The 25,901-nt window shown below is 35.8% G+C and overlaps 1 protein-coding gene across 4 annotated transcripts; it reads right to left on the bottom strand.

The window, feature by feature from the left end:
* Window positions 1-1,452: 1,452 nt before the first annotated feature.
* Window positions 1,453-25,570, bottom strand: LOC133640389 (matrilin-3-like). Of its 4 annotated transcripts, none has more exons than XM_062033784.1 (8): window positions 25,409-25,570; window positions 23,828-24,126; window positions 16,058-16,546; window positions 12,229-12,804; window positions 8,502-8,627; window positions 8,280-8,379; window positions 1,862-1,934; window positions 1,453-1,743 (listed from the first exon to the last, which is right to left on the bottom strand). In XM_062033784.1, exons 3-7 carry the CDS (start codon window positions 16,410-16,412, stop codon window positions 1,877-1,879), a joined length of 1,215 nt encoding a protein of 404 aa, XP_061889768.1. In that variant the 5' UTR covers window positions 16,413-16,546; window positions 23,828-24,126; window positions 25,409-25,570; the 3' UTR covers window positions 1,453-1,743; window positions 1,862-1,876. The 4 variants fall into 4 exon arrangements, with proteins under 4 accessions (XP_061889768.1, XP_061889765.1, XP_061889766.1 ...); XM_062033781.1 differs by having other exon boundaries at window positions 23,849-24,126; XM_062033782.1 differs by having other exon boundaries at window positions 23,849-24,126; window positions 25,419-25,570.
* Between the last annotated feature and the right edge of the window lie 331 nt (window positions 25,571-25,901).

The following is a 25,901-nucleotide window of genomic DNA, read 5'->3' as shown; positions in this document are numbered from 1 at the left end:
ATTGTAAAATGTTAAAACAAACACTACTTTTAGTGGAAGAAGAAGCCTCAAAAAGTGAAATAAAAGCCCTTTGGGCTGCTTACTGTACTCAAGACTCAGGAGAGAGGCCAAAGTCTCGTGTGATTGACAGCTGTCTGTGTCAGTATAGGAGAAAGTTATGCATAAGTTTCACTTTTGCATCTCATTGCCCAGAACTGTGATGCGTTCAAAGACCCCCGAATAAAGTTAGAAACAGAGGCGTCATTAGATTTTCAAGACAGTGGGAGACTTAAACCCCAAGAGATGCACTAATAATATTAACAATAATAATAATAATGATAATGATAGTAATAATTATACTGTATATATATATATATATATATATATATATATATATATATATATATATATATATATATATATATACATACACATATGAATATAAATGTATCCATCCATCCATCCAACCGTACATATTAATCAACTCATTTATAATATATGTATCTATTTATTCACTCATTCATCCACCATTTAAAAAAGTATTGATTAATCCATTACTCCACTCATAAAAAACTATTCATACATAATATTCCTATATATATATCTATATATATATATATATATATATATATATATATATATATATATATATATATATATATATATAGATATATATATATTTAGATATAGATATACCTGTATCTATCTATCTCTATATATATATACATATATATATATGTAGATATAGATATACATGTATATATCTATCTATATATATACATATATATATCAATATATATATATATATATATTGATACATACATGTATCAATCTATCTCTCTCTCTCTCTCTCTCTCTCTCTCTCTCTCTCTCTCTCTCTATATATATATATATATATATATATATATATATATATATAAATGATATTTTTTTTAAATCAGATTAATCACATTTTGGAATTTGGATCAATCACAGGTGATTTAATAATTTAAATTAGATCAAAAAAAGACCCCAACATTTATACACAAATGCAATTGTATTGTCAGAATGCAATCAAAAAACGTTTTGAAGCATTTCAAAAAAAAAAAAATGACTGTATCAAATTTTGATCATAAATTTGCATTCATGTCAAAATATTGGGGACTTCATTTATGTGTATATATATATTAAAAGTATTGATATATATATATATATATATATATATATATATATATATATATATATATATATATATATATATATATATACTTTTAATACATATATATATATATATATATATATATATATATATATATATATATATATATATATATATATATATATATATATACATATATATATATATATACATATATACTGTATAGGCCGTGTCTACATCCTGGGGTCCAGACCCAACAACACCCAAGCTAGACGGTAGCAAATTTTTACTTACATTACTGTTAGTTGTCAGGAAAAAAACAGAAACCCAAAATATTCCTGATGAGTTTATTTACATTTTCTCTGCAAACAAAACATACATAGTGTGTACAGTATATGTATATATCACTTCATAATATTTATGAACAAAGGAGATTAAATAGATACATTTAATGTAGAGCATATAAAAAGAAATAATAGTGATTAAATGCATGTAACAATAATAGAAAGTAGTATATACAGTAGAAGTGTAGATGTGATTAGTAACGTGTACAAGCTGCATGCTTGACATCCATTCAGCACATGTGTGTGTTGCAGCAGTCCATGTCTCCCACACCCACTGGACGTCTGTGCAAAGAGTAAATAAACCCAGGGTCACGCTGTGTGGTCGCTGGGAAGACTTTACGTTCTTCTACTTCTTTTTTTTTTTTTTTAACCACCCATCACTCCCGGCGCCAACACTCACCTCTTTGTGAGAGCTTTACGCTCGACCAAGCTCCTTCTCCAGACCTTCTATCCTTGCTGCCACATCAGCTAGTGGCCTCAGTCAAGGAGCATCTGCAAACACATTTACTGGCACACGCTGCTAAATGCTGCTCCAATTCTACCTCGTGCATCTCCCTCACTCACTCACTTTCTCTGTCTAGCTACTATCTCTCCATTCATCCAGTCATCATCCATCTTTCATCTATGAAGTAGTCATCCATACCTTCATCGTACGTCCAATATGTACAGCCATAGACCAATCAATAATTCATTCATTCATCCGGTCGTTCATTCATTCATCCATCTATTATGTATTCATCCATTAATATTCACATCCATTCACTCAACCGTCTACCCATCTATAAGGTAAACATCCATCCCTTCATCCACCCATTCATCATCGAGCCATCCAAACATCTCGTCATATAAACTATTTGTCCCTCTGTTCATGCTGTCATCATTCATTCAAACAATTTCATCGTCTCTTTATCATCAGTCCAATTATCCATCCATCCAATAGTGCATTTATTATCCACCTATAAAGTATTAATCCCTTCATCTTTGCATCCATTCATCACCAACCACCCATTTACATAGTATTTGTTCATTTGTTCATCCTGTCACCCCTCTGTCCTTAATGAAGCAGCCATCTATCCATGTACATCTGTCCAATCATCTGTTCATCCTTCCATCCATCCATCCGTTCATCAACCCATCCATCCATTATCCATAGAGTATCTATTCATTCACTCACCCTTTCAGCTAAGTATTCTCTCTCCATCCATCCCTCCTTCCATCAAGTAATTATCCATTTTAATCAATTCATCCAATAATTTATAAAGTTTTCTCCATCCATCCATCCATCCATCCATCCCTCCTTCAATCAAGTAATTATCAATTTTAATCAATTAATTCAATCATTTATAAAGTATTCTCTATCCACCCATCCCTCCTTCAATCAAATAATTATCCATTTTAATCAATTCATCCAATCATTTATAAAGTATTCTCCATCCATCCATCCCTCCTTCCATCAAGTAATTATCCATTTTAATCAATTCATCCAATCATTTATAAAGTTTTCTCCATCCATCCATCCATCCATCCTTCCATCAAGTAATTATCCATTTTAATCAATTCATCCAATCATTTACAAAGTATTCTCTATCCATCCATCCCTCCTTCAATAAAATAATTATCCATTTTAATCAATTCATTCAATCATTTATAAAGTATTTTCCATCCATCCATCCATCCATCCATAAAGTATTCACCCATATTTTTTAATTAATCCATTCAAATATAAAGTATTTATTCATTAATTCGCCAATACAAACATACTATTTAGTCACCATCCATTCATCAAAGTATTCATCTATATCATCCACTCATTTATGAAGTATGTATCCATTCATTCACACATCCATCCATCCAAACAACCACGATCTATAAAGTATCCATCCATCCCACCATCTATCATCCATCATTAATTAAGTATTCATCCAATCATTTATAAAGTATTTATCCATTCATTTGTCCATCAATATATCCACCGTTTATAAAGTATTCTCCATCCATCCATAAAGTATTCACAGATTTTTTTGAATTCATCCATTCAAATATAAAGTGTTTATCCATTAATTCACCAATACAAACATACTATTTATCCACCATCCATCCATTCATCAATAAAGTATTCATCTATATCCATCCACTCATTTATGAAGTATGTATCCATTCATTCACTCATCTATCCGTCCAACCACGGTCTATAAAGTATTCATTCATCCATATATCCACCATTTATAAAGTATTCTCCATCCATCCATAAAGTATTCACCTATCTTCTTCAATTCATCCATTCAAATATAAAGTATTTATTCATTAATTCGCCAATACAAACATACTATTTAGTCACCATCCATTCATCAATAAAGTATTCATCTATATCATCCACTCATTTACGAAGTATGTATCCATTCATTCACACATCCATCCATCCAACCACGATCTATAAAGTATTCATCCATCCCACCATCTATCATCCATCATTAATTAAGTATTCATCCAATCATTTATAAAGTATTTATCCATTCATTTTTCCATCAATATATCCACCATTTATAAAGTATTCTCCATCCATCCATAAAGTATTCACAGATTTTTTTGAATTCATCCATTCAAATATAAAGTATTTATCCATTAATTCACCAATAAAAACATACTATTTATCCACCATCCATCATCCATCCATTCATCAATAAAGTATTCATCTATATCCATCCACTCATTTATGAAGTATGTATCCATTCATTCACTCATCTATCCGTCCAACCACGGTCTATAAAGTATTCATTCATCCATATATCCACCATTTATAAAGTATTCTCCATCCATCCATAAAGTATTCACAGATTTTTTTGAATTCATCCATTCAAATATAAAGTATTTATCCATTAATTCACCAATACAAACATTCTATTTATCCACCATCCATCATCCATCCATTCATCAATAAAGTATTCATCTATATCCATCCACTCATTTATGAAGTACGTATCCATTCATTCACTCATCCATCCATCCAACCACGGTCTATAAAGTATTCATTCATCCATATATCCACCATTTATAAAGTATTCTCCATCCATCCATCCATAAAGTATTCACCTATTTTCTTGAATTCATCCATTCAAATATAAAGTATTTATCCATTAATTCACCAATACAAACACACTATTTATTCACCATCCATTCATCAATAAAGTATTCATCTATATCCATCCACTCATTTATGAAGTATGTATCCATTCATTCACTCATCCATCCATCCAACCACGGTCTATAAAGTATTCATTCATCCATATATCCACCATTTATAAAGTATTCTCCATCAGTCCATAAAGTATTCACCCATTTTCTTGAATTCATTCATTTAAATATAAAGTATTTATTCATTAATTCGCCAATACAAACATACTATTTATTCACCATTTATCATCCATACATCCATCAATAAAGTATTCATCTATATGTCCATCCACTCATTTATTAAGTATGTATCTATTCATTCATTCATCCATTCGTCCAACCACGGTCTATAAAGTATGCATCCATCCAACCATCTATCATCCATCATTAATTAAGTATTAATTCACTCATTTATAAAATATGTATCCATTCATTCACTTATAAATGCATCCACCATGAATAAAGTATTCATTCATCCATCATAAAAAAAGGATTCATCCATATTCATCAACTCATTTATTAAGTATGTATCCATTCACTCAACCCTCCATACATGCATCCACCAGCTATAATCCATCCAACCATCTATCATCCATTATTATAAATGCATCCACCCATCATCAATAAAGTACTCATTCATCCATCACCTATCATCAATAAATGATTCACCCATATTCATCCTCTCATTTATAAAGTATCCATTTATCCAGTCATCGATCCATCCATCTACCATTTAAAAAGTATGCATTCATCCATCCTTCCATCAATAAATTATTCATTCATATACATCCACTCATTTATAAAGTATGTAGCCATTTATTCACTTATCCATACGAGCATACACCATCAATAAAGTATTAATTCATCCATCATCAATAAATTATTACTCCATATTTATCCACTCATTTATAAAGTATGTATACATCCATTCACCCATCTATGCATCATCCACCATCTATAATGTATTTATCCATCAATAAAGTATTCATCTATATTATTCTATAAATTTATATATGTATCTATTCATTCACTCATCGATACGTACATCCACCATCTAAAAAGTATAAATTCCTTCGTTCATTCAGCCATTCACCTATACTTCCATCCATCCAACCTTAAATAAAGTATTCATACATAGTAATAAATTTATTTATAAAGTATGCATTTATTCATTCACTAATCCATACATGCATCCAAAGTATTCATCCATCCATCATCAATAAATTATTCACCCATATTCATCATTTATAAAGTATGTATCATTTATCCAGTCATCCATCTATCCATCATTTAAAAAGTATGCATTCATTCATCCTTCCATCAATAAATTATTCATTCATATTCATCCACTCGTTTATAAAGTATGTAGCCATTTATTCAATTATCCATACAAGCATACACCATCTATAAAGTATTCATCCATCCATCATCAATAAACTATTAATCCGTATTCATCCTCTCATTTATAAAGTAGTTATACATCCATTCACCCATCCATGCATCCATCCACTATCTAAAAAGGAATTCATCCATCAATAAAGTAATCATCCATTTCAATCCATTAATTTATAAAAATACGTATCTATTCATTCACTCATCCATTCGCCATCTAAAAAGTATTAATTCGTCCATCCATTCATCTATCCATCCATCAACCATAAATAAAGTATTCATACATATTAATCAATTCATTCATAAAGTATGTTTCTATTCATTCACTCATCCAAATGTAAATCCACCATCTAAAAAGTATTAATTCATCCAGCCATTCATCTATCCATCCATCAACCATGAATAAAGTATTCATGCATATCAATCAATTAATTTATAAAGTATGTATCTATTCATTCACTCATCCAAACGTACATCCACCATCTAAAAAGTATTAATTCATCCAGTCATTCATCTATCCATCCATCCATCCATCAACCATGAATAAAGTATTCATGCATATTAATCAATTAATTTATAAAGTATGTATCTATTCATTCACTTATCCAAATTTACATCCACTATCTAAAAAAAGTATTACTTCATCCATTCCTTCAATCATAAATACACTATTCATCCATATAATCCATTAATTCATAAACAAATATGTATCTATTCATTCGCTCATCCATACTTACATTCACCATCTAAAAAGTATTAATTCATCCAGCCATTCATCCATCCATCAACCATAAATAAAGTATTCATACATATTAATCAAATCATTCATAAAGTATGTATCTATTCATTCACTCATCCAAATGTACATCCACCATCTAAAAAGTATTAATTCATCCAGCCATTCATCTATTCATCAACAATGAATAAAGTATCCATGCATATTAATTAATTAATTTATAAAGTATGTATCAATTCATTCACTCATCCAAACGTACATCCACCATCTAAAAAGTATTAATTCATCCAGCCATTCATCTATCCATCCATCAACCATGAATAAAGTATTCATGCATATTAATCAATAATTTATAAAGTATGTATCTATTCATTCACTCATCCAAACGTACATCCACTATCTAAAAAAGTATTACTTCATCCATTCCTCCAATCATAAATACACTATTCATCCATATAATCCATTAATTCATTAAAAAATATGTATCTATTCATTCACTCATCCATACTTACATTCACCATCTAAAAAGTATTAATTCAACCAGTCATTCATCTATCCATCCATCCATCAACCATATATTAAGTATTCATACATATTAATCAATTCATTTCTAACGTATTTATCTATTCATTCACTCATCCAAATTTACATCCACTATCTAAAAAAAGGATTACTTCATCCATTCCTCCAATCATAAATACACTATTGATACGTATAATCAATTCATTTATAAAGTATGTATCCATTGTTTTACTCATCCATACGGACATCCACCATCTATAAAGTATTCATCCATCCATCTATCCATAAAGTATTATTCATCCATTCATTTATAAAGTATGTATCCATTCATTCACACATCCACCCATCAATTATTTGTCCATCCATTCATCCCACAGTTCATCCACATGTTTGCTTGTATGCATGAATAATGAATAAAGTGTTCATTAATCCATCTACTTAACACTGTGGCCAGAGGGTGTATATACAGAGATAGTACATAGAGAGGTAGTATATACAGAGCGTGTATATACAGAGAGTACACAGTACATAGAGAGTGTGCACATACAGTTGGTTTATATGTCCTTCTGAGGACCAGCGTCCTCTGCAGTGGACATTTGTGTTTTGCATAAAAGGGGAATTTTTTGGGCTGAAATGTGCAACTCTGACAAAAGAAATAGCACAAAAAAAAAGACCACTGCAGAGGACGCTGGCTACCAGTAGGACAGACAATAGCACACAGTAAACATACAGTAGGGAAGCAATTCATATGGCCCCTAAAGATTTTACAATGCAGTCTGCTGAAAATGATAGAAAGTGGCACTCTCCATAGCAAATGACGCTGTGGTCTAAATTAGAAATGCCACAAAACACATTTTAAGATATTCAACCCTCTACTGCCATCTGGCGGCTAAAGTGTAAATTTGTCACGTTACGTGTGTCAGGTGAACTGTGACGAATGGGGCCATATGAAGCCCCTCTCTACTGCACAGTAGCATACAGTATGTGAAGGATATGTTTGGCAGTGAGCTGGTGCATGGCTGCCTGCGTCTGCTTCTGGAAAGCCAGCCTGGCTTCACACTTGCAAGGATCCACCACCACCACCTCCACTTTCACCTCTACGCCAACAATGATGACACGTGACATGAGCAAAGGACATTTGAAATCGTTACATTCACCATCGATTCAGTAATATCAGCACTTTTTAATCCAAGAAACAGCAGAATCCGTAAGAGCTTACGTTTCAGGGAACACGTCCTCTGGTCCGCATTCAGGGTATAACCATGGCGGCACTTGCAGTAGTAGGACGTGTCGCTGTTGACACAGGTGTGCTCGCAGTCGTTTCCAATGACACAGGGGTCCAGACCTACAATTTTCCGGGACGTAAGGAATAAGGGGCTCATTCTGCTGGTATAAAATACACTACAATATGATGTAGGACAGGCCTGGGCAATTATTTTGACTCGGGGAGCCAAATTTAGAGAAAAAAATGTGTCTGGGGGGCCGGTATATCTGATTTTTAGGAACACTAATACAAAACCTCAATAATGTCTGAATGCTAAAAACTTTATAATGACCGCCTTAAAAAACGGAATGGAATTTTAAAATTTTTTTTACTGAATGAGACACCCAGAATGTACATGAAAATAAAGAATGTGGGATTTACAATATTAACTATGAACAATAAAACACTGAATATTGACAACATATAAACGTCACACCCCCTCTCCATCCACATATTTTACAATCAAGCGAAACACAAAAAAATGCAACAAATAGCGAAATATGAACGTGAAGGGAAAAAAAAAACTACACACCAATCTGATATATTTGATATATCACTAAGCTTTAGAACTTTGTTGTAAAAATCGAATCCGCATTTCAGCCTGGCCGCTCTTGAAAAACTATGTGGAAACGCTTCCCACCCACCCTGCTTGGTGCCTCGTCTGAGCTGCTGTGATTTAGATTACCATAGTAACTCATTAGATTACATAGTAACTCATTAGATTACCATAGTAACTAGTATATCATGCAAAAGCTCAGATTCCAACCATTGAAATACTTTGTATAGTTCAAGACTTACGGTCATTAGAAAACATCACTGCACATCATAATGGCAGCTACACTTTCCATCTTGAAGATCCAAAACATTTTTGGGGGAATGTCCGGATTGAAAAACTTAACGGGTTGCAGGTGGCCCCCGGGCCTTAATTTGCCCAGGTCTGTTGTAGGATTTACAGGTTATGGTTCTACCCTACACAATGCTAAAAATGTATTCAAATCTTAACTAATCACCGTAAATTCACTTGGTATTGATTGGAACTACCGGAACAAAATGATAAAACAGTAGACTTTGGATCAATGGGATTAATATGTAAAATTAGTTTAGAGCAGAACCTCATTTGTTCAAACGTCTGCTAGACATTGTCAAACTGGTTGTACACAGGAAAGGATTTACGAAAATTAAAATAGTTAAGCAAAACACAGAGGATGTTAGTTTTGAAACATGTATGAAATAATTAGGAGTGTCCCGATCCAATATCGGTTTGATATCAGCAAAATAATCAAGTCGGATGATATCGGCTTGCACCTAAAATCTGTGTTATAAGCTCCGATACAAGCAGTCTTGTAGCATGTTTACTTGTGCAAAGTTACCCTCTGAATGTCCTCCAATAAGCACACAAATGTGATCTTTTATTGTATTTTAGTCAAGTCATTGACAAAAGGTAAACATGGTAGGATACTAGCAGCTACACAATAGCTCGGCAGGCACACAATCGCACAAGTGATGCACATTGTACGTAATAAGTCTCCTTATTTGAACAATATTGCTTTCTAAAACACAGGGTTGGAATTGGGGGTTAAATCACCAAAATGATTCCCGAGCGTGGCCACCGCTGCTGCTCACTGCTCCCCTCACCTCCCGGGGGGTGGAACAAGGGGATGGGTCGAATGCAGAGGGTAATTTCACCACACTTAGTGTGTGTGTGACGATCAGTGGTACTTTAACTTTTAACATTTGTCAAATAGTTATAGTTGCATATTACTTACACATACAAAAGTCGAAGCATAGTAGTCGTGAATTATTATGACCACTAGGTGGCACCGAAAACGCAACTAAACACTTTAAAATCATTAAAAAGGTTAGTGTTTTCATACCTATCGTTATTCTCTGAGTAATTTCACTTGATCCAACCTTTTATAACGTTCCACACTACAAAATAATAAATGTATGTACTAGTGTTGTCCCGATACCAATATTTTAGTACCGGTACCGGTACCAAAATGTATTTAGATACTTTTCGGTGCTTATGTAAATAAGGGGGACCACAAAAAAATGGCATTATTGGCTTTATTTTAACAAAAAATCTTAGGGTACATTAAACATATGTTTATGATTGCAAGTTTGTCCTTAAATAAAATAGTGAACATACGAGACAACTTGTCTTTTAGTAGTAAGTAAACAAACAAAGACTCCTAATTAGTCTGCTGACATATGCAGTAACATATTGTGTCATTTATCTACCTATTATTTTGTCAACATTATGAGGGACAAACTGTAAAATTGGATTATTAATCCACTTGTTCATTTACTGTTAATATCTGTTTACTTTCTCTTTTAACATGTTCTATCTACACTTCTGTTAAAATGTAATAATCACTTATTCTTCTGTTGTTTGGATGCTTTACATTAGTTTTGGATGATACCAAACATTTAGGTATCGATCCGATACCAAGAAGTTACAGGATCATACATTGGTCATATTCCAGGGACATATTTCCTGAGTTTATAAACATAGTATGAATGATAAAAAACGGAAAAAATATTTTGTGACTAATCATAGTAGTATCGACTAGATACGCTCTTGTACTTGGTATCATTACAGTGGATGTCAGGTGTAGATCCACCCATGGCATTTGTTTACGTTCAGGGTCCTAGCTTGCTGTTAGCGGATAGCTATCGTATCCTCCTACGGTGTGTAGTGAAGCATGTTTAGCTATTCCTCGTCCTGCAGGGATGATACTTGTAAGAAACTTACTTTATTTGTCGCCATGGAGGCGAGGATTAGTGATTTAGAAGTAGCTAAAACACTGCAGTCTGCAGCTGGACTTTAGCCGCTAGCTAGCTGAGGGCGTTTCAGTGTTATAACTTCACCTTTATCTTTAGTGTTTAGACCAAAATGCGTCCGTTCTCCCTTTTCTGTCTACACACTGTGTCTGCTTTTAAGTACTCCGTGTGTGTGCGCTGTCGAACTCTGTCGCTCCTCTGATCGTAAAACCAGCAATGTCACGACGTGACGACGCACCGTCATGCCCTGGAACCGGCACTTTTTAAACAGAGTATAGTACCGTTGTTGATTCATTAGTACCGGTATACTGTACAACCCTAATATGTACTATGATTCCTGCTGATATCGTATCAGATTGATATTGGTATCGGCATACACTTAAGGCTCCAATATTGGTATTGTATCGGAAGTTAAAACGTTGTATACGACACCTCTAGAAATAGCTGTACAAATGCAAAGATATTCACCAAAATCCGATGTAATATTGTTTAACTCAAATGTTGACGTTAGATTGTTCTGGCAAGCGAAAGTATCAAAAATGGTGGCACCTGGGAGGTGACAGATGTAAAATTTTGACAATCATTGGAACTAAATGAGGTTCTGTCTCTAATAGTACAACAAGTATACATAGATATGTCTCTAGCTGAAAGTTTAAGGCTTGTTTGACTCTAAGACTTTCTTTGGGATTCATTCTGTAGCTCAATTCAGGTTCTAGTGTAGACATCTGCAGTCTATGAAGAGGTTCACATGTTCTTTATTAAAATGTTGTCTTAGGTTTTTGAGTGCAAGATGATTAGGAATGTTGAACGCCCTGTTAGACTGCAGGTGCCTCCTACTGTAAGAACCGGGCTTATTGGTATAGGTATTAGAATGTTTCTTGTTCCGTCTAAGTCCTACCGCACAGGGTCTCCCGAAACTCGGAGGTGAGCTTCTCGATAACGCCGTAGGTCTGCACGTAGAAGACGTGGTCATCCAACGGTAAGCTGGCCATCTGCCTCAGAGACGCCATGTCGGCGCGGTCCACCCCGACCGCGTAGATCTGGATGCCCGCAGCCCGGGCGGTGGCGGATACTTCCTCCACTTGGTCCTGAGGTCTCCCGTCCGTCACAATAATGGCCACTTTGGCGATGTTCCTCGAGCGAGGCCGGGCTCCGGACTGCTCGATGAAGGCTTTGTTCAACGCCGTCCTGATGGCCAAACCTGTCATAGTGCCTGCCGCCAGGGGCTCGATCCGAGAGATGGCCTTCTTCATGTCGGCTTTGTTGAAGTGGTCCTTGAGCAGGAACTCGATCTTGACCGTGCTGGCGTAGTTGACCACCGCTACTCTTGTGGCGTCCGAGCCCACGACCAACGTGTCCACCATGTCCGCCAGGAATATCTTGACCTTCTCGAAATCGCTCGGACGAATGCTGCGCGAGCTGTCGATAATAAAGACCAGGTCCAAGGGCCGGCTCCTGCACTGAGAGTCTGTCTCTGGTGATCAACATGGAAGCGTTAATGGAACCCTTTGACTCTTTGACCAAGTAAGAAGACTTGTTAGAGATGCACAGAGAACTTTTAGGCTTTGTGCATCGTCTCCAGAAAATGGTCAAAGGATGTTTGATCACATTGGTCTTATCTTTTCATCACAGGCGTGTGAATGAAAAGGACGCCACACAAGAGAAGACGTAACAACACCTAACAGAGGACTTGGGAGTGGTTGTCCACTCGTCACTTACACTTGACAAAGTTTGCACACAAATCTGAGTGCAAACTTTCATTCTAAATGCAACTCTTATCTTTAAGAGATATTTTATCACTCAACTTTCATTGGAATACACCAAATTGTACAAAAAACAAGTGTTGCATTTATTGTTGTGTTGAGCAAACATGCAAGTTTGAATCATCAGTTATTTCAGTCCAACACTCGACATTTACAACAGAATGGTTCAGTGTGTCTGAGAAAAGACTGGTGTCATAATATTTTGGGAGTAAAATATTGGTGTGCCCTTCAGTCATTTGGAGGCCCTAAGCAACCCTAGACATTGGGGCCAATTCACATAACAAAAACAACACGGTCATTTATCATGACTGCATATTAAAGCTTAGCAATGACTACGTATTTTCCGGACCATAAGGCGCGCTTAAAATCTTTTTTTCCCCCTCAAAACTCGACGGTGCGCCCTATAACCCGGTGCGCCTGATGTAAGGAATAAGTTTGGTGGAGCTTACCCACCTCGAAGCTATTTTATTTGGTACATGGTGTAATGATAAGTGTGACCAGTAGATGACAGTCAAACATAAGAGATATGTGTAGACTGCAATATGACTAAAGTAAACAACACCAACATTTTAAATATTCCATTGAAAATATAGAACATTACACACGGCGCTCAGAAATCTATCAAAATGTTTTAGTACGGTTTTGGTAAGTTATGAAGCCGCACCGCTTAATGAATTGTCGGCGCATTAAACATACAAGTATTATTATGGTATGTGTATAAGGTAAGACATATTATCTGGCGTTTTGTTTCGCAATATTATGCAAAAGCAACTTTTCTTACCTTTTGGTACCTGCTGATCTGTATTTGAGATCTTCATAAATCCCTGAAAAATTGTGTCCGCCTTTGTAGTCCGTGACGACACCATAGTCGATAAGCTTCTTCTTTTTCTCTATTTTGTTGTTATGGGATATTCATCCTCCGCTGTTGCCATTACTAATATAAAATAGTGTAAAGTTCTTACTTATATCTGTCAGTAAACTCGCCATGGAAGTGCTAAAACATACCGGTGTAGTGAGGTTACATTATTCACCCAAGGAACTTCAGTTATTACAGAGTTCCGGTCGGACGGTTTTTCCACGGGACACATTTCCGGCGTTGTTGTTTTCGGATGAGGAGATGCTGCTCCGTTATTGATTGAAGTAAAGTCTGAGTGTCATTAAAACAGTTTGCACCATCTTTTGACACTTCTTCCACTCCCGTCCTTGCACGCTACACCGCTACAACAAAGATGACGGGGAGAAGACGCTGTCGAAGGTGAGCCACGTAAATAAGACCGCCCACGAAACGGCACATCCTGAAGCGACTGTCAGAAAGCGGCTTGAAGATGATCTGTAAAACATAATCTATGCACCATTTTGACCAAAGAACGGTTATAACGGTGTGCCTAATATATGATAAAAGATCAGAAATACACCATTCATCGGCACTGCGCCTTATAATGCGGTGCACCCTATGATCCGGAAAATACGGTATATTAGGGATGAGTATCTATTCATTTGAATCGTTATGGTACTAATACCTGGTACCAAGATAATCGATACCGGCGCGTTTTCATGTCTTTAAAATGTAGTGAAGTGAATTATATTTACATAACACTTTTCTATAGAGACTCAAAGCGCTTTACAAAGTGAAACCTACTATCTACATCTTTAAGCTACATTTAAACCAGTGTGGGTTGTTGCACCGGGAGCAGGTGGGTAAAGTGTCTTGCCCAAGGACACAACGGCAGTGAGTAGGATGGCAGAATCGGGGATTGAACCTGGAACCGTCAAGTTGCCATAGTACATTTATTATCAATTTAACACCGAGCCGCCAATGATAAATGCATTGTCCAGTTGTTCTATCTTGTTGTCTTACACGTCTGTGTCTCATTTGCAAGTATTATATAATAGACTTTACATGCAGTTGCAATTTCAAGACATTAGATGGCACTAGTGTACAGATCATGTCAGGCCTGGGTGGGGGGGCAATATATCTATTTTTAGGAACACTACTTCAAAAACTCACAATAATGTCTGATTGAAAGCTAAAAACATTGTGACAGACCGCCTTAAAAAACGGAATGGATTTTTTTTTTTTTTTACTGAATGAGACACCCAGTATGTACATGAAAATAAAGAATGTGGGATTTACAATATTAACTATAAACAATAAAACACGGAATATTGACAACATATGAACGTCACCACCCCTCTCCATCGACATATTTTAATTTACTTTGTATAATTCAAGACTTACGGTCATTAGAAAACATCACTGCACATCATAAGAGCAGCTACACTTTCCATCTTAAAGATCTAAAAAAATGATTTGGGAATGTCCGGCGGGCCAGATTGAAAATCTTAACGGGTCGCATGCGGCCCCCGGACCTTAATTTGCCCGGGTCTGGGTTACGTTGTTCCAGTCTTTTTTTTTTGTTAAACCCTAAAAAGTGTTAATACGGTAAGTATTGCACTGATTACACACAAACAATTAATTACCAAAATTTGGAGATGATAAAAATCACCATAGAGAATTGCAAATGATAATCAGTAGCATGTCTATGGAATCCCATGTAGATTAGCATCGAGCTATCTTACTTTACGTGTTTTCTATCCGCATACGGTTTTCGTTGGCATGGAAAATTGCAACATAACCTAGAGGCAGTCCACTGAATCCGCTCTGAGTGATTTTTTCCCAGCAAAGATTTTGCAACCGGACCTGACGTCATGAGCAACAACGGTATCGAAATATGGCAGCTTTTGATTTTACCTGAATCCATACCTACGGAATTTGGTCCGTGCCTATAAGAGTTCCGAATTTGGTACCCATCCCTCATCATGGCTACAATAAATAAATTTAACTGCGTGTATTATTTAAATAAACCATATTATGTAACAAGATGGTAGCAACCAAACAAGCGAATGCCTGTTGCTAGCTGATACACAGAAAACAAGGAGGAAACCTGTCTGGTAATATTCTACCTGTCTCCACAGGACTGACGGTGGTCATGGGGTCGCTTGTGGTACTGACCGGCACTGCAGCGGTGGTCTCAACGGCAGGCGCCGCCGTGGTGGTCACCACCGGCTTGGGGGTTGTAGTAGTCGGTGGCAAGGTCGGTTGTGTGGTTTGCCTCAGGGTGGGAGGTACAGTCGGAAGGTACACCACAGGCGTAGTCGCTACTGTGGGGTTGGATTTTGTCGGGCAAGGACCTTTTTTTGAGTGGTAAGGTAAGAGGCCGTTGATTTTATGCTGGGGACGGTGCGCTACAGGACCTTTGTATATGTGGGGTACCTGTGGTACCAGTGGGCCCTTGAATGTGTGCTGATAGGGCCACATGGGGGCTTGCGGGTGTCTGTGGTAAGTCACTGGAGGAGATAGAGGAAAAGGCGGATACACTACCGGTGGAGGGATCCTTGGTGGCTGGTAGTGGTAGTGATACCCTCCTCTATACGTGTAGTCACTTCTGTGAACTACAGGGCCACCAAAGAGGAGATCATTAGTAGGGGAAAGGTTGGTCATAGGAGAGTTGACATGGTGAGCACTAAAGCCTCGTTTTCACCAAGTGGGACAGTTTGGTACGCTAAATTCTGACCTGTCTTGCATTTTAATGTTGTGGTATAAAGCAAACCGTACTGTGGCCTGTCTAAATTGGGGCTAGTACTTGGAGCCCCCCTAATTTTAAGAGTGTAAAATACCGAATTTGACATGATCACAATAGGAGCCAGTGGTTATATTCTTATCAGTGACGGAGCAGTAAGGGGCGAGGAATCCGTTTGTGGTAACGTTTCATTTGAAGCACCCAGTCACTCATTAGTTAAACATTTTACATGCGCTTCTAACCGAAAAAAGAATTGTGGGGTCCTACCTGTCCTGTATATTAGACCCAACAGAACAGAACCGTACTCTTTGGTAAAATGTCAACGTCAGAACCCAACATTGATTTAACGTCGTCAAAAAGCATGTTGTTTCAACGTTGTGTTTGTGTTGTAGAATATCGGTTGGAAAATGACCAAAAGTCAATGGTCAAATCAATGTCAGAACCCAACATTGATTTAACGTCATCAAAAAGCATGTTGTTTCAACGTTGTGTTTGTGTTGTAGAATATTGGTTGGGAAATGACCAAAAGTCAACGGTCAAAGCAACGGTAGATCGCAACATTGGTTAGTCGTCAAATAGCATGTTGTTTCAACGTTGTATTTGTGTTGTAGAATATTGGTTGGGAAATGACCAAAAGTCAATGGTCAAATCAATGTCGGAACCCAACATTGATTAAATGTTGTCAAAAAGCATGTTGTTTCAACATATTTGTGATGTAGAATATTGGTTGGAAAATGACCAAAATTAAATGGTCAAATCAACGTCAGAACCCAACATTGATCTAACGTTGCCAAAAAGCATGTTGTTTCAACGTTGTGTTTGTGTTGTAGAATATTGGTTGTGAAACGACCAAAAGTCAACGGTCAAAGCAACGTTAGACCCCGACATCGATTAAACGTCGTCAAAAAGCATGTTGTTTCAACGTTAGGTTTGTGACGTAGTATATTGGTTGGAAAATGACCAAAAGTCAACGGTCAAATCAACGTCAGAGCCCGACATTAATTAGTCGTCAAATAGCATGTTGTTTCAACGTTGTATTTGTGTTGTAGAATATTGGTTGGGAAATGACCAAAAGTCAATGGTCAAATCAATGTCAGAACTCAACATTGATTAAACGTCGTCAAAAAGTACGTTGTTTCAACGTATTTGGGATGTAGAATATTGGTTGGGAAATGACCAAAATTAAATGGTGAAATCAACGTCAGAACCCAATATTGATTAAATATTGTCAAAAAGAATGTTGTTTCAAAGTTGTATTTGTGATGTAAAATATTGGTTGGGAAATGACCAAAATTCAATGGTCAAATCAACGTTAGACCCCGACATCGACTAAACATCGTCAAAAAGCATGTTGTTTCAACGTTAGGTTTGTGACGTAGTATATTGGTTGGAAAATTACCAAAAGTCAACGGTCAAATCAACGTCAGAGCCCGACATTGATTAGTAGTCAAATAGCATGTTGTTTCAACGTTGTATTTGTGTTGTAGAATTTTGGTTGGAAAATGACCAAAAGTCAACGGTCAAATCAATGTCAGAAACCAACATTGATTAAACGTTGTCAAAAAGCATGTTGTTTCAACATTTTTGTGATGTACAATATTGGTTGGGAAATTACCACAATACAACGGTAAAATCAACGTCGGGACACAACATTGATTAAACGTTGTCAAAAAGCATGTTGTTTCAATGTTGTATTTGTGATGTAGAATATTGGTTGGGAAATGATCAAAAGTCAACGGTCAAATCAATTTCAGATCCCGAAATTGATTAAACGTCGTCAAAAAGCATGTTGTTTCAACATATTTGAGTTGTAGAATATTGGTGGGAAAATGACCAAAATTAAATGGTCAAATCAACGTCAGAACCCGACGTTGATTAAACGTCGGTAAAAAGCATGTTGTTTCAACGTTGTATTTGTGTTGTAGAATTTTGGTTGGAAAATGACCAAAAGTCAACGGTCAAATCAACGTCAGATCCTGACATTCATTAAACGTCGTCAAAAAGCATGTTGTTTCAACGTATTTGTGATGTAGAATATCGGTTAGGAAATAACCAAAAATCAATGGTCAAATCAACGTCAGAACCTGACATTGATTAAACGTCGTCAAAAAGCATGTTGTTTCAACGTATTTGTGTTGTAGAATATCGGTTGGGAAGTAACCAAAAGTCAATGGTCAAATCAACGTCAGAACCCGACATTGATTAAACGTCGTCAAAAAGCATGTTGTTTCAACGTTAGCTTTGAGTTGCTCGACGTCAGGACCTAATTCAACAACTTCTCAACGTCGTTTTAATGTTGTTTTAAAACTTGACATATTTATAATCATATTTAGGCGTATATTGACAGGTTATGATTTTGATACATTTAAAATGTACATTTTTACAAACTTGAGTGAACCGAACTGTTTGGTGTAATCCTGTCCTTAAACTTGAAGCCATGTTTCCGTTTTGCTCAAATTCGAACCAATACCACAACGACACCAAAAAAAGTGCGATAATACGAAATTGATATTTCGGTGCCTTTCAGTGTAAATATGCGTACCAAAGTGGACCAAAGGGTTCTATTTTGGTGAAAACAAGGCTTTAGTAACATGTAATGACATATATGACATACAGTACTGTGCAAAAGTTTTAGGTCACCACTATGACTTTTTCAGCAAACATGTTGGTAATGCCTTGCTAAAGGTGGCCTAAGACTTTTTCATTGGCGACCATTAGTTGGAATAAGGAGTGTACAAGATGTTGTTTGCATCAAGTCCAAATGTGGCTGTCCAGTGAAAAGCACATACTGTACAGATACTGTTAAGTAATTGTTTTTGTTTTGGTTGGAAAATGTCACACATTGGGAGATATGCCTTTCATTGGACTGCCAGGAAAAGTAGATGTCATGCCGTGCACAAGTCATACTTCTTACAGTCATGGTTTAACATCAGTGATCTAATCTTCCATGAAGATATACTTACAAAACATCAAGTATGAAAGTGGAACCAGTTTTTAAAGTAACATATACAAAGGACTTCACTTTTATCATGTTATGCTACATTATATATATATAATCATACAGTATATGTATATATAATTATATATATATATATATATATATATATGAAAATACTACACTTTTAATGCCAACATGTATTCATTATATGATGCTGATACTGTACAGTCATGTGAACAAGTTATAATTCATTTTCAGACTTTTACAGTATTGTATAGGACAGTAAGATTCCAGACACAAATGTATAGTATAGTATAGTACAGTATGGTCTAATAAAGCATTTGTAGTGTTGTAAGATTTTAGACACATATATAGTGTAGTGTATATAGTACAGTAAGTTCCTAGGAAAATACTTACTATCGTGGAGTATAGTATTGTAAAGTTGGCTTTGGGATACATTTAAAGTATACTAAGATTTTAGCCACATGTATACAGTAGCGTAGTGTAGTATATAGTACAATCAGATTTTAGGCAATATTAATACTATTATGTAGTATAGTACAACAAGATACAATAAGATTTTAGGCAATATTTATTGTGTAGCGTAGTATAATGTAGGACAGTAAGGTTTCAGCGGCATATAGAATAACATATTACGATTTTAGAGACATGTATAGTATAGTATAGTATAGTATGATTTTATACACATGTATAGTATTGTATAGTAGTCTAGTATAGTATAGAATGATTTTAGACACATGTATAGTATAGTATAGTATAGTATGATTTTAGATACATGTATTGTATAGTATAATATAGTATAGTATGATTTTAAACACAGTACAGTATAGTATGATTTTAGGCACATGCATAGTATAGTATAGTATAGTATAGTATAGTATAGTATAGTATAATATGATTATAGATACATGTATAGTATAGTAAAGTATGATTTTAGACACAGTATAGTATAGTATAATATGATTATAGACACATGTATAGTATAGTATGATTTTAGACACATGTATAGTATAGTATGATTTTAGAGACATGTATAGTATAGTAAAGTATGATTTTAGACACAGTATAGTATAGTATACTCTAATATGATTATAGACACATGTATAGTATAGTATAGTATGATTATAGACACATGTATAGTAAAGTATAGTATGATTTTAGACACAGTATAGTATAGTATAGTATGATTTTAGACACTGTATAGTATAGTAAAGTATGATTTTAGACACAGTATAGTACAGTATAGTATAGTATAATATGATTACAGACACATGTATAGTATAGTATGATTTTAGACACATGTATAGTATAGGATAGTAAAATTTTAGACACATGTATAGTATAGTGTATAGTACAGTAAGATTATAGGCAAATATTTATAGTATAGTAAGGTTTTAGATGTACAGTACATAGAATCGTAAGATTTCAGACACGTGTGTATAGTACAGTAAGATTGTAGGCACATGTTTATACTATAGCGTAATATAGTATAGTAAAGTTATAGAATAGTAAGATTTTATACACACATGTATAGTACAGTAAGATTATAGGCAAATATTCATAGTATAATCTATTATAGTACAGTAAGGTTTTAGAATAGTAAGATTTTAAACACACATGCATAGTACAGTGTATAGTACAGTAAGATTTTAGGCAAATATTTATATTAAAGTGTAATATAGTTCAGCAAGGTTTTAGAATAGTAAGATTTTATACACACATGTATAGTACAGAATATGTGTAGTATAGTACCAGTTTCAGACACATACAGTATAGTTTCAGCATCATAGTACAGTGAGAATACAGACTCATACAGTGTAGTATAGTAAGTTTGAGTACTGTAAAGCATTAAATAGATAAACATGGAATGGTATAGTAAAGTGTCACAGACTTGTGAATTATATTTATATAGCGCTTTTCTCTAGTGACTCAAAGCGCTTTTACATAGTGAAACCCAATATCTAAGTTACATTTAAAGCAGTGTGGGTGGCACTGGGAGCAGGTGGGTAAAGTGTCTTGCCCAAGGACACAACGGCAGTGATTAGGATGGCGGAAGCGGGGATCGAGCCTGGAACCCTCAAGTTGCTGGCACGGCCAATCTACCAACCGCCCCACACTTCATATTGTATTAGGGAAATATCTAACATGCTAATGAATATAATAATAATTTCAATAACAAATCTAAGTATTATGACTGAATCTGAATATGATATCCTCATATTTGAGTATGATAGTGTAATGCAGTGTTTTTCAACCTTTTTTGAGCCAAGGCACATTTTTTGCATTGAAAAAATCCAGAGGCACACCACCAGCAGACATCATTAAAAAAACGAAACTCAGTTGACAGTAAAAAGTCGTTGTCGCAATTGTTGGATATGACTTTAAAGCATAACCAAGCATGCATCACTATAGCTCTTGTCTCAAAGTAGGCGTACTGTCACCACCTGTCACATTTGGACTTTTTTGCTGTTTTCCTGTGTGTAGTGTTTTAGTAATCTTGTCTTGCGCTCCTATTTTGGTGGCTTTTTCTCTCTTTTTTTGGTATTTTCCTGTAGCAGTTTTCACGTCTTCCTTTGAGCAATATTCCCCGCATCTACTTTGTTTTAGCAATCAAGAATATTTCAGTTGTTTTTATCCTTCTTTGTGGGGACATTGTCGATTGTCATGTCATGTTCGGATGTACATTGTGGACGCCCTCTTTGCTCCACAGTAAGTCTTTGCTGTCGTCCAGCACTCTGTTTTTGTTTACTTTGTAGCCAGTTCAGTTTTAGTTTCGTTCTGCATCGCCTTCCCTAAACTTCAATGCCTTTTCTTAGGGGCACTCACATTTTGTTTATTTTTGGTTTAAGCATTAGACACCTTTTTACCTTCACACTGCCTACCGCTGGTTGCGACATCTACAAAGCAATTAGCTACCTGCTGCCACCTACTGATATGTAAGAGTATTACACGGTTACTCTGCCGAGCTCTAGACAGCACCGACACTCAACAACAACACATCATTTGCAGACTATAATTACTGGTTTGCAAAAAATATTTTTAACCCGAATAGGTGAAATTAGATTAGTATTTTCCTGTTGCAGTTTCATGTCTTGCTTGAGCGCTATTCTCCGCACCTGCTTTGTTTTAGCAATCAAGACTATTTAAGTTGTCGCTATCCTTCTTTGCAGGGATATTGTTGATTGTCATGTCATGTTTTGAGTTTGAGTTTATTTGGAACATGCAAGCATACAACATGATACATCACAATTTCCAGTTTCTCTTTTCAACATGTTCGAAAAGGAGTAGGAAGAAGCAGAGCTTATTTAATCCTACCCCTTTTCTTTTACATAACAGTTGCTAAAACTTTTGTCCACTTCCTGTTCTCAATTTATTCACAAACTCCATAAGAATGAATGAATTAAATAAATTCAGTATTCTTCTTCTTTGTACTTTGTAAACACTTTAAGTTTGAAGAGTTTCTTGAAGTGGATCATATTAGTACATTGTTTGATTGCTTTGCTTAATCCATTCCATAATTTAATTCCACATACTAGGTAGGTCTTAAGTGTTGTATGTGCGTACAAATGTTTTAAATTACATTTCTCTCTAAGATTATATTATTCCTCTTTTTTTGAGAAGAATAGTTGTATATTCTTGGGTAGCAGGTTATAGTTTGCTTTGTGTATAATTTTGTTTGGATGTACTTTGTGGACGCCGTCTGCTCCACATGCTGTAAGTCTTTGCTGTCGTCCAGCATTCTATTTTTGTTTACTTTTCAACCATTTTAGTTTTAGTTTCGTTCTGCATAGCCTTCCCTAAGCTTCAATGCTTTTTCTTAACGGCACTCGCCTTTTGTTTATTTTTGGTTGAAGCATTAGATACATTTTTACCTGCACGCTGCCTACCCCTGTTTCTGACATCTACAAAGCAATTGCTTTGCTGCCACCTACTGATATGGAAGAGTATTACATGATTACTCTGCCGAGCTCTAGACAGCACCGACACTCAACAATCACACATCATTTGCAGACTGTAATTACTGGTTAGCAAAACATATTTTTAACCCAAATAGGTGAAATTAGATAATCTCCCATGGCACAACAGACTGTATCTCACGGCACACTAGTGTGCCGCGGCACAGTGGTTGAAAAACACTGCTGTAATGATAGTTCAAGTGCAATATTTTCAAAACAATTTCCATCCGAGTCAAACCTGGGTCTCAGGCGCACGTACTTGCGAGGTCGAGGGTCCTGGTGGGCGCGTGTCCGTGGCCCCTGCTCTGTGCAAAGCTCCTGGCGGGTGACCCCTGGTAGGTGGCCAACACCTGCAGCAGCAGCAAGGGGGCGCTGCACGCCATGCTCCACACCCAGCACTTCATCATCCTCCTCTTTGGTCTGACTGCGGTCTGGTCTGGTCTGGCCGGCCACTGCTCCACATGTCTCGGCGCCACCTCCTCATATGAGGGGGCAGCGGCGCGACTGCGTCACGGGTGTCACGTGACCTCCTCAGGGCTGAAAAGAGGGAGCGTGTCAAATTATACGCACACTTCAATACCCGACCTGTCTTTTGTGCCTTTAAAAAAGAATTAGAACTCTACATTAAAACACTCTCTACCTCTAACAACCAAAAAGCTGTGAAAACGATGATGCTGTGTTCCAAATTTAAGTTATTTACTGGAATTGAGTGAGCCTATGGCTTTGCACTTTGTTTATTTTAAATATGTTTTTTTTGCATTCTATTTTAGTTACTTTGAATTTGTAACCCCCTGGCGCTGCTTTGTCCTCTTTTTGTGCTATTTTTTTTACTTATTTTGATTGTTTCTTGTCTGTTTGTAAATGTTGAAATTTATAAATAAAAGTTTTTAAAAAATATAATAATGAAAAAAAATATTTAAAAAAAATTATACGCACACTTTGGAAGGAAGGGTGAAGGTCGCGCCATTTTATAGAACTTTTTTTTTTTTTTTACCGTGTATAAATTTAATTTACACAATTATAGTTTTATCACGGACGTGCAAGCTGAAAAGAGGGAGCGTGTCAAATAATATGCACACTTTGGAAGGAAGGAAGGAAGGAAGGAAGGAAGGAAGGAAGGAAGGGTGAACGTCGCGCCATTTTATAAAACTTTTTTTAAATTTTTTTTTTTTTTTTTACCGTGTATACATTTAATTTATACAATTATCGTTTTATCAGACGTGCAAGCTGAAAAAAGGGAGCTTGTCAAATAATATGCACACTTTGGAAGGAAGGGTGAAGGTCGCGCCATTTTATACAACTTTTTTTTAATTATTTGTTTTTACCGTGTATACATTTAATTTATACAATTGTCGTTTTATCACACGTACAAGCTGAAAAGAGGGAGCTTGTCAAATAATATGCACACTTTGGAAGGAAGGAAGGGTGAAGGTCGCGCCATTTTATACAACTTTTTTTTTTTTTTTTTTTTTACCGTGTATACATTTAATTTACACAATTATCGTTTTTATCACGGAGTACTTACAAGCAGACACAGTGTGTACACAACAAAAGGAGAACGGACGCATTTTGGCTTAAAAACTAACGATAAAGGTGAAGTTATAACACTGAAACGCCCTCAGGAAGAGGTGCTTTATTTTAAAACATGGCTAGCTAGCGGCTAACGTTTAGCCGCAGTCTGCAGTGTTTTAGCTACTTCTAAATCACTAATTCTCGCCTCCGTGGCGACGAATAAAGTAAGTTTCTTACAAGTATAATCCCTGCAGGACGAGGAATAGCTAAACATGCGTCACTATTACTGTTACATATCACTACACACCGTAGCTCACCGGCATCAAAATGTAAACAAACGCCATTGGTGGATCGACACCTGACATCCACTGTAATGATATTTTATTTGTATTTATTTTTTTCGGTCAGTGGTCAACAAAATAAACAAACAGTTGTACATTCATAAATTGAAAATGTTGCAGACCGAAAGGGTTTAGGCTGAAGTTGAACACTTATTGCGCCTAACCCTATAAACAATGAGCGCGTACAGGCGCGTACGTATCTAGTCGATACGACGATATTTTTCAGCATCACAAAATCTTGTTTTCGTTAAAATAAAAAAAAATTATATTATGTCTATGAACTCAGGAAATATGTCCCTGGACACATGAGGACTTTAAAATATGCAATGTATGATCCTGTAACTTTTTGGTTTCGGATCGATACCAAAATGTGTGATATCATCCAAAACTAATGTAAAGTATCCAAACAACAGAAGAATAAGTGATTATTATTATTATTTTAACATAAGTGTAGATAGA

The sequence above is a fragment of the Entelurus aequoreus genome, linkage group LG23, assembly GCF_033978785.1.
Source record: "Entelurus aequoreus isolate RoL-2023_Sb linkage group LG23, RoL_Eaeq_v1.1, whole genome shotgun sequence".
In the NCBI taxonomy this organism is placed as follows: domain Eukaryota; kingdom Metazoa; phylum Chordata; class Actinopteri; order Syngnathiformes; family Syngnathidae; genus Entelurus; species Entelurus aequoreus.
Note: the sequence above shows the minus strand (reverse complement) of the source record. Positions and strands in the feature narration are given on the sequence as shown.

Coding starts and splice junctions, on each gene's coding strand:
- LOC133640389 (XM_062033781.1), bottom strand. CDS start 23,996: ATGATGAAGTGCTGGGTGTGGAGCATGGCGTGCAGCGCCCCCTTGCTG. Junction 16,547..23,848: donor CAGGACCCTCGACCTCGCAA/GTACGTGCGCCT, acceptor GTGGCCCTGTAG/TTCACAGAAGTGACTACACG. Junction 8,380..8,501: donor GAGGACGTGTTCCCTGAAAC/GTAAGCTCTTAC, acceptor TTGTTGGCGTAG/AGGTGAAAGTGGAGGTGGTG.